This window comes from Bison bison, unplaced genomic scaffold (assembly GCF_000754665.1).
Source record: "Bison bison bison isolate TAMUID 2011002044 unplaced genomic scaffold, Bison_UMD1.0 scf7180017864466, whole genome shotgun sequence".
In the NCBI taxonomy this organism is placed as follows: Eukaryota; Metazoa; Chordata; class Mammalia; order Artiodactyla; family Bovidae; genus Bison; species Bison bison.
Window position 1 is genome coordinate 1,742,193 of NW_011495027.1, and position 10,279 is coordinate 1,752,471.

Genomic DNA, 10,279 nt, shown 5'->3' on the forward strand with positions numbered 1-10,279 from the left:
GAAATAGATGTTTTTCTGGAACTCTCTTGCTTTTTCCATGATCCAGCGGATGTTGGCAATTTGATCTCTGGTTCCTCTGCCTTTTCTAAAGCCAGCTTGAACATCTGGAAGTTCATGGTTCATGCTATTGCTGAAACATGGCTTGGAGAATTTTGAGTGCTACTTTACTAGCATGTGAGATGAGTGCAATTGTGTGGTAGTTTGAGCATTCTTTGGGATTGGAATGAAAACTGACCTTTTCCAGTCCTGTAGCCACTGCTGAGTTTTCCATATTTGCTGGCATATTGAGTGCAGCACTTTCACAGCATCATCTTTCAGGATTTGAAATAGCTCAACTGGATTCCATCACCTCCACTAGCTTTGTTAGTAGTGATGCTTTCTAAGGCCCACTTGACTTCACATTCCAGGATGTCTGGCTCTAGGTGAGTGATCACACCAACGTGATTATCTTTCAGCCATAAAAAGGAACATATTTGAGTCAGTTCTAATGAGATGGACAAACCTATAGCCTATTATACAGAGGTGAAGTAAGTCAGAAAGAGAAAGATAAATATCGTATACTACTGCATATATATGGAATCTAATAAGATGGAATTGATAAATTTATTTGTAGCACAACAATGGAGAAACAGACATAGGGAACAGACTTATGGACATGGGGAAGAGGGGAGGAAGAAGAGGGTGAGATGTATGGAGAGAGTAACGTGGAAACTTACAATACCATAAATAAAATAGATATCTAATGGGAATTTGCTGTATGACTCAGGGAGCTCAAATAGGGACTCTGAAACAGTCTAGAGGGATATGATGGGGGAGGAGATGGGAGGGAAATTCAAGAGGGAGGGGACATATGTAAATCTATGGCTGATTCATGTTGATATTTGGCAGAAAACAATTAGGTTCTGTAAATCAATTATCCTTCTAATAAAAAAAGATAATAAAAATTCAATAAAAGAATCCTCTATTTTATGCAGCCTTTCTTAATCTGATGTCAAAATCATGCAAAGACTGTACATAAAAATAAAACTTCAAAACAATATATCTTGTAAACATATACCAATCTTTAATAAAATATTACTAAATTGAATTCAGCGATTTAGAAAAAGAATAGTACACCAAGACCAAGAGGTATTTATGTTGGGAATTCAAGTCTGGTTTCAGTTCAGTTCAGTTCAGTTGCTCAGTCGTGTCCAACTCTTTGCAACCCCATGAATCACAGCACGCCAGGCCTCCCTGTCCATCACCAACTCCCTGAGTTCACCTAGGCTCACGTCCATCGAGTCAGCGATGCCATCCGGCCATCTCATCCTCCATCGTCCCCTTCTCCTCCTGCCCCCAATCCCTCCCAGCATCAGAGTTTTTTCCAATGAGTCAACACTTCACATGAGGTGGCCAAAGTACTGGAGTTTCAGCTTTAGCAACATTCCTTCCAAAGAAATCCCAGGGCTAATCTCCTTCAGAATGGACTGGTTGGATCTCCTTGCAGTCCAAGGGACTCTCAAGAGTCTTCTCCAACACCACAGTTCAAAAGCATCAATTCTTTGGTTCTCAGCCTTCTTCACAGTCCAACTCTCACATCCATACATGACCACAGGAAAAACCATAGCCTTGACTAGACGGACCTTTGTTGGCAAAGTAATGTCTCTGCTTTTTAATATGCTATCTAGGTTGGTCATAACTTTCCTTCCAAGGAGTAAGCGTCTTTTAATTTCATGGCCGCAGTCACCATCTGCAGTGATTTTGGAGCCCCCCAAAATAAAGTCTGACACTGTTTCCACTGTTTCTCCATCTATTTCTCATGAAGTGATGGGACCGGATGCCATGATCTTCATTTTCTGAATGTTTGAAAATTAGTAACTGTTATCTACCATATTAGCAGACTAAAGAAGAGTAAAGCCATATGATCAAACCAACAAATGTGAAAAACCATTTAATAAAATTCATCCTTTTTATATAAGCACTCAGCTAACTAGGATTACAAGTGAAGTTCTTTATCTCAGTACGGAGCATCTACAAAAAATTTCTACAGCTCACATCAAAATTAATGATGAGAAACTGAACCCTTTGTTCCTAAGATTGGGAATAAGGCAAGAATGTTCAGTCTTACCACTTGTTTAACGTGTTCCCGGAAGTCCTAGGCAGTACAGTATGGCAAGAAAAGTAAATAACAAAGGAATTAAAAAGGAAAAATAAACCAAACTGTATCTGTTCAAAGGTAACAATTTTCTACAAAGAAAATCTCAAGCAATCTACAAAAGGAAAAGATCCCCAAAGCTTAATAAGTGGGTTTAGCCATGTTCCAGTACACAAGGTTAGCATACAAAAATAAGTCATATTTCAATATACTAGCAACGAACAGCTACAAACATCTTTCAAAGTACCACTTATAATAGCTCCAATTAAAGAGCAGTAAGTACTTAGGTATAAGACTGACAAAATATGTACAGGATCTGTATGCTGAAAAATATAAAACATTGATGAAGGAAACCAAAGGCCCTGAAAAATGAGATACGATATGATCATGGATTGAAAAACTCAACCTATTGTTATCATTTCTCTCAATAAACAATCTCAATTAAGTTCTAGCAACATTCTTTTTGTAGACATGGACAAACTTTTAAAATTTATATAGAGAAGTTAAGAAACTATAATAGCCAAAACAATTTACAAAAAAATGTTGAAAGATTTATACAATCAGTTTGAAGACTTAACTTAAAAGATACAGTACCCAACACAGTATCCCACTGATGAAAGAACTGGCACATAGGTCAGTAGAACAATGTAGAAAATCTAGAATAGACCTACTCAGTTATGGGTAACTGATTTTTGACAAAGGTGCAAAGGCAATTTGATTGTACATGTATATATAAATTGTGGTAAGTCCATACAGTGGAGTACTAGTCAATAAAAAATTAGTAAGCTATTGAAAAACACAACATGGATGAACCTCTGTTGTTATGCTGTGCTAAATGCAATCAGCCAGTCTTAAATAGTTGAATTCACTTATAAAAGGTATGAATCCATTTTGGGAAAGGCAAAACTATTACTCCAGAACCTTTGTTTGTATAGCAGGGGTCATGGTCATATCATTTCCTCTCTGCCTGCAGCAGATATATTATTTACGTATCAAATATGCTTCCGTGTTTGTTTTTTTTTTTTAATTTAACCTTCAAACTCTAAAGTATATAGTTCTACTTGGCCCCAACATGATTATAAACATAAATGTGGACAGTGAAATTGCATGGCTAATAAGGTAACCATCTGAATGAACATTTTCTCGTAGCAGAATCTCAGACTTTGAAAACTATTTCCATCTCCTACTAGCCGTTAATCTCTACTTCCCTACCCTTGTTTGAAAAAGTCTTTACTGTGGGAATCATTTTGTCAGTACAGATAACCTTGATGGGGTCTCACAGAGTCGGACACGACTGAAGCAACTTAGCAGCAGCAGCAGCAGGAAGCAGAGGACATAGGTGACTTTTGGCAAGTCACTTAATATTTTATAAGTTTGTTTTCTAATCTTAAAATAAGGATAATAATACCGGTCCTGTTTGCTTCTTTTGAAATCAGTGGAAACCATTTTATATGTTGTAAAAGGTTTTTGTAAATGTAAGGTATCATCATTACTATTATTAAACATCAGAAATAAAGCAATATTTTGTGATATGGCAATCAAAGGAGGTTCAACTCTGAAAATTATTATGAATTTTAGAATTAATGCAGAATGAATAATAAAGATTTTATAACTTCTAGGTTGATTACTCTCTAGTTTTATTATCGTAGTGAAAGTGTTAGTCGCTTAGTCATGTCAGACTCTTTGTGATCCCATGGTCTGTCCATGGGGTTCTCCAGGCGAGAATGCTGGAGTGGTTTGCCTTCTCTTCTCCAGGAGATCTTCCCGACCCAGGGATCAAACCCAGGTCTCCAGCAATGCAGGCAGATTCTTTACCATCTGAGCTACCAGGGAAGCCCTGGTATAATTTATTATCATACATTATTTAAACTATTAATAGAATATACGATATGTTGTTACAGCAAGTTTTGGGTAGATGGCTAGACATCTTAGCACAAATTCAGGTTATGAAGATACTATCAGGGTAACAAGCAAAATACTTCTTAAGATTAATTTGAATTATGAAGAAATTCAGTTTTAGTTAAAGCTGTAGTTATTTCTTTCTAGCAGTAGATGACAGTAGAGTTCTTTGTAGTAAGAATCAAATTGCCTAAGTACTTATATAACAACAGCTTCCTGGTCACATTACTATATATAGAAATACTGCTGTAAGGACTAAAGATTTTGCTTTCTATAAGGACTTTGTAACATAAAAAAGAGTTTTATTGAAGAAAAAGGATAAATTTTAAATGTTGAAGATTACTCCCTTCTCTGCTTCCTCCACCTCCTCCCCCTCCTTCCTATGGTAATTTTGTTATAAAGTTTATACATTGCTTTAAATAAATTAATCTGAGTGTTATAATTAGAAATCTGGAATATTTGTACAAAACTCCAGCAATGTTGGATCTGTCTAGCTAGACATGTGTTAAAAACAAATATTTTGGGCTGAAATATTAGAATTAGCTTGTACTTTTGGCAAGGGAATACTGTGAGTGTAATATTTGGGGAGGTTCATATGTCAGAGATGAGTGATTGCAAGGAGTGGCTGGAAGAAGGGAAAAGAAGTTATTTTAGAAATCCACATTTGCACTAATAAAAATGAAACTCAAAGAATGAATAAAATTTTGTAACAGATTAAATAGAGAAGTTAAATGACATTACTTCCATTGCTGTTGTCTCTATATATAAACAGCTAGGTGGTTGTTGGATAATTTACAAATATGATCCTATCATAAGTAAAATATTTTCAAGTGTTTGATTCTACTTAGACCTTAACTTATTAAAAATGAATGAATACTTTTATATGTATGTTTATTATGTAATATGTGCATTGCACAATTTGAGACATAAATTTATAAACAAATTTTAACATAAAATTCCAAGATTATTGGAAACAGTGGAGAGAGCAGTTTACTTTTCCAGGAAATGTGTGGGAAACATTCCATGAAGAGGTGACATCTTTGCTGAGCCTTGAGGATGAATAGAATTTATCCCAAGAAAGCAAGTGAAAGATTCAGGAATTTTATCCACTTTACACCCATAAAGAGACAGCTCATAGTCTGCTAAGCTAAGTCACTTCAGTCATGTCTGACTCTGTGCTACCCCATAGACAGCAGCCCACCAGGCTCCCCCGTCCCTGGGATTCTCCAGGCAAGAACACTGGAGTGGGTTGCCATTTCCTTCTCCAATGCATAAAAGTAAAAAATGAAAGTGAAGTCGCTCAGTCGTGTCCGACTCTTCTCGACCCCACGGACTGCAGCCTACCAGGCTCCTCCATCCATGGGATTTTCCAGGCAAGAGTACTGGAGTGGGGTGCCATTGCCTTCTCTAATAGTCTATAGATGTTTATTAAAGACTGTAGACACCTGTTGATGGTGTGTTTTGTGTAAAGTCGGTTGTTAATAAAGAAATTATCTATTATATACACACATTTCTCAGAAAGCTACAATTTAAGAAGTTTGGTCTTGTAGATACTGTTGCCTGTTTGTTTAGATTGGTACTAATTTTATTGTACAAAATAAAATGTACACAAATGAGCTCTTTCTTGGCAAAATGCATTAGTCAGTGTTTCCTTTGTATGCGTGTGTGTGTGTGTGTGTGTGTGTGTGTGTGTGTGGTATCCTAATTTGATTACATATTATTCCTTTTTATTCTGCTTGTCATTATTGTTTCTATTTATTTTGTTTGCTAAGCAGTAGGCAGGAAATCATAAGATTTTTTGATAGATTACTTTATAATTTATTTATTTTTTAATTGAAGGATAATTGCTTTACAGAATTTTGTTGTTTTCTGTCAAACCTCAACATGAATCAGCCATAGGTATACACATATTCCCTCCCTCTCGAGTCACCCTTCCATCTCCCATTTGATTTTTTTTAAAAGATCTTTCCTTTCCCTCCTTCCTCCCCCCTTATCATCCTTAAATAAAAATGTCACAAGGCAAATACCCCGAATCATTTTTAAATGTCACAGGTTACTTTTTTGTGCAAATGGACAGTTTACTTTTACCTGAAGGAGCTGTTTCAAAGTGAGATCCCTAAATCAAGAGATCAGGTAAGAGCAATCCTCGGTGTCAAGTCTAGAAATTAACATATCTCAGTCAACTAGAAGGATTTTTTTCCTCTCAATTGAAATTTCTTGCTGTGACTGATTTTATATATTTTAAATCTTAATATTTTTTCAAATCATAGAATGTTTTAAAATGTACTGCTGATGTCCACTTGTCAGCAAATTATGTTTGGTAAGCAAAGAATCCCAGGGACAGAGGAGCCTAGTGGGCTGCCATCTATGGGGTCACATAGAGTCGGACATGACTGAAGCGACTTAGCAGCAGCAGCAGCAACTACCATACTAAGTTTTTGTAATTTCTGTATGTATTAGATTTAAGTCAGTGAGTTAGCAATGTTGAGGTTTTTTAAATTATAGTTCACATTTTTTTCATTAAAAGTTAAGTTTGTTTTTTAATGTTTTGCAATATCTGTTCCATACCAGTTTTCAATGAAAAGTTAACTGTTTATAAGGATCTATAAAGTCTATACTAGTCTGTATTAGCTGATTTGCTGGGGGAAAAAACCATACAATCTTTTAAACATTATATTCAGAGAGTGGTTTGACCTTCAGTTATTTATATAGGGTTGTAATGTATGTTTAAATAGTTTTTCTTTTTAAAATTTTTTTCAGCTTATTATTTATATTTAAAGCTTTATATTTAATGTTCTCATTAACCTGTGTGTTAGTATTAAAACACTCAAACATAGACCCTTTTAGGATGATATTGCAAGTCTTTAAAATCTTCATCTCTAGTTGGACAGTTTTAAGGCTCAGTAATGTGCTGTTTTATATTAACAGGAAACAGAACAGCAGTAGTGGTTTGAATACTCTGCAAACAGGAAGTTTGACACATGCATAGCTCTTAGCTTCTGTGTAAGTAGTTGTTGAGCTCCTTCTGGAAATATTTTCAGTTACCATAAGTTAAGTGTAAATACACATGAATGGCAGCTTACAGAGAAGTACCCTGTAACCAATATACAGGTACTACTGCTCTTCAGAAATTGGAAGGTTTTGCTAGCCGATTATTTCATAGACACTCCAAAGGTACTGCACATGATCAGAAAACAGCTCTGGAAAATGACAGCCTTCATTTCTCTGAACATACTGCCTTATGGGACAGATCAAGTAAGTTTTGTTTTTGTTTTTTGATACATTGTAACTAGAAGCTAAAATACTAATTGGAGTTTTAGAATCACTCAGAGAACTATGGGGGTGTTTTTTAGTTGTCTTTTTTGTAATTTGCACAAATATATTTTGCAAGGTAAAGTTGAAAAAAATCCACAAAAACTTGATTATAAATTGAGCTGAATCATATAGCTCATGGTTTTGTTTTAAATACAATCAGTTAAATTGAGTATCAGTGGGAAAATTTTCTGCAAGATTTAAATTTCTAGTGTGTATTATAGTTTTGTTTCTATTTTTTGTTTTTATGTAAAAGTGAAATGCCTACATTTGAGAGATAATCAGTTTATTTTTTTAAATGTCATACATTTTAAGCCTTAAAATTCAAAAGGGGGTAAAAGAACCCTTGAATTTATAATTAAATTTTTATTATGTTTGCCATATTTTATTTTTAAATGCATGTGTAAAAGTTACTTTAGTTTAACAAGCAGGATTTATAATATGAAAGCATACTATGATTACTCTATGTATTCTATGTGAAATCTTACATTTATAACATTAAAAATATCAGAAGCTTTCTTATAGTGGAGGGTACTTGTTTATGCATGCATCACATTCTTTCCAGACATGGTAAAGTGTTTGGACTTACTGCTTGGCTGAAATGGTGATACGTAATGATTTTTTGTGACATGCAATTTTTAAAGGATACATTTCAATTATAAACAATACCAATGCTGCCATTCCACATCCCACCTTGGACCTTCCTCACAGTATTTTTGTCCCTCTGATTAAAGGAACAATAGAATTACTCTTGGTGCTTTTTAGTGTCTTTGATCACCAAATAGCTCTAGGTTTTGCCTCTTTCTGTTTATATACTCCATAGCAGTTAAGAAAACTCAGCTCAGAAAGCAACAACAGAACAAGAATGGCTTGCAGAATCGGTACCTTTGTTTATATAGTAGCTTCATAGTTCCACAGAAGCTTATTTGAATTTTTTTTAATCACATCAGAATTTTTTTTACCTTTAAGTTATATTAAGGAGAAAGTAAAAAACATGTATTTGTACTTTTTTTCCTTCTAGAGATTTTGATGATTTATAATTAATCCTTACTATGTAGCAAGTTGGTAATGAGAAATTGCAAATATCTTCAAGGTAATGAACTGTTGAATATTGAAATAGGAGTACATTATTAAAATTTACCAAGCAACAAAAGTTTGCTGTTCATTCTACTAGCCCTGTTCTGTTAAATTGCAGTCTCCTAAGGCCTTTTGGAAATCATTTTTATGCATTTCAGGGATCTTTTAATTAAACATTCAATGAGGAATGAGGACAGCACTGGATTAGTACACTAGCCCCTATTTCTACAAATAGAGGGTATTTAGTAAATGTGTCACAAATAATGAATGTCATGGGCTTTTAATAATGAAAAGTTGTGTTTGAGCTGTACCCTCAACATTTAAAAAAATGGGTGGGGCTTATAACACTTTCTGAGACACATATGAAAATCTAGCAACTGAAGGTAATATCAGGAACTATGATTTCTTTTGGAGAAACAAATAAAATGCTGTTAACATTTTTCTTTATTGTGATGTCACAAAATAATAGGATCATAGTGCACAGTGAGAAGGAAACAGCAACCCACTCCAGTATTCATGCCTGGAAAATCCCATGGACCGAGGAGCCTGGTGGGCTACAATCCATGGGCTCGCAAAGAGTCGGACACAACTAAGCGACTTCTGTGTGTGCACAGTGAAATGAAGTACAAACTTTGTAGCCATTCAAATAATAGATGTGATATAAGAAATACTTAAAGAGTGACTGTTCATTAATCAAGCATTCTTTCACTTTCTATTTCATATCCCAGAATATCATAGACAAAATAATTGTATATATGTAGTGATGAGTATGGTAGGCATGGAGTTCTGGTTTCCTATTATGAAATGTTTTGATGTAGAGGAGAAAATAAGGATACAACAGAAACAGAGGAATCCTTTTGTTTCAAAATTCCAAGGTTTATTTTTGGTGGAAACGCAAATTTTTACTCATTTATAGTGTGAGTTATGGAAGGCACTTTGACAGTATGCAGTTTTCATGCAAACTACATTCTTTATGCTATTTAGAACAGTTTACTTGCATGATTTGTTTGATAAGAAAAAAGAATGTAATATCTCCTGCTGATAAGCTCTCTGAGTATGCTTGTTTCAAAAGTTCTATTTAGGAAATAAGATAAGCACAGAAACTACATTAAATTTTATTAAAAATTAGGTTTCTGAACTATTGAGTAAAGATTATAATGATCAATTTAGGCATATATGAAATGTAACAATTTTAATACAAGTTTCTTTATTCTTCAATGACATTAAATTTAAGAAGAAACAAAAAATAAAGGCCATATAGTGGTTTCCAGGTGCCTTAAATGTGTTTTATCTTTTACTACTAAAGTAACAGGAATTCCTGTTTGATAACATAAATATTTAACAGCTGATTCCATGAACATATAAGTACATGAAGTTCAAAACAAAAACATGAAGGAATTCTTTTTATTCTAACTCAGAATGAAAGGGAATATTGACATTCCACTGAGTTTTCTTTCTAGCAAATTTGTTATGGTTAGCTTCTAAATCTTTCTTTGATCATAAATGGTGTGTTGAGTTATACAATGCTGAACTTGATGGAAGTTTTGCACATTTTAAATGTCGGACTTTATATATTTAATGTCTAATTGCAACACTTTAAGCACTGAATAGATGAATACCATCAAATACTTTACATATTCTTTCCTGTGAATTGATGGGTTATTTCTCTGGCAGATACAAATCCATATTAGTGAAGTTTAGATAAAAATACTGTATTGAACAAATGAGCAATTTTGTATATGGATTTTTTTTCAGATAGAATCAGAGCTAAGTTCAGTTCAGTTCAGTCGCTCAGTTGTGTCCAACTCTTTGCGACCCCATGAACCACAGCACGCCAGGCCTCCCTGTCCATCACCA

The 10,279-nt window shown here is 34.4% G+C and overlaps 1 protein-coding gene across 2 annotated transcripts in view; it reads left to right on the forward strand.

Annotated features, from left to right (window-relative positions):
* PRKACB (protein kinase, cAMP-dependent, catalytic, beta) overlaps positions 1–10,279 on the forward strand; it is a 144,196-nt gene that overhangs the window by 47,620 nt on the left and 86,297 nt on the right. The window contains exon 1 of one of the 2 annotated variants that reach the window (XM_010860294.1): positions 6,840–7,288. The exons of the other annotated variant lie outside the window; for it this stretch is intronic. Coding sequence (XP_010858596.1) covers positions 7,105–7,288 — 184 coding nt within the window. The 5' untranslated portion in view covers positions 6,840–7,104. Of the gene's footprint in view, positions 1–6,839; positions 7,289–10,279 lie in introns of those variants that run through there. 2 annotated transcript variants of the gene reach the window in all.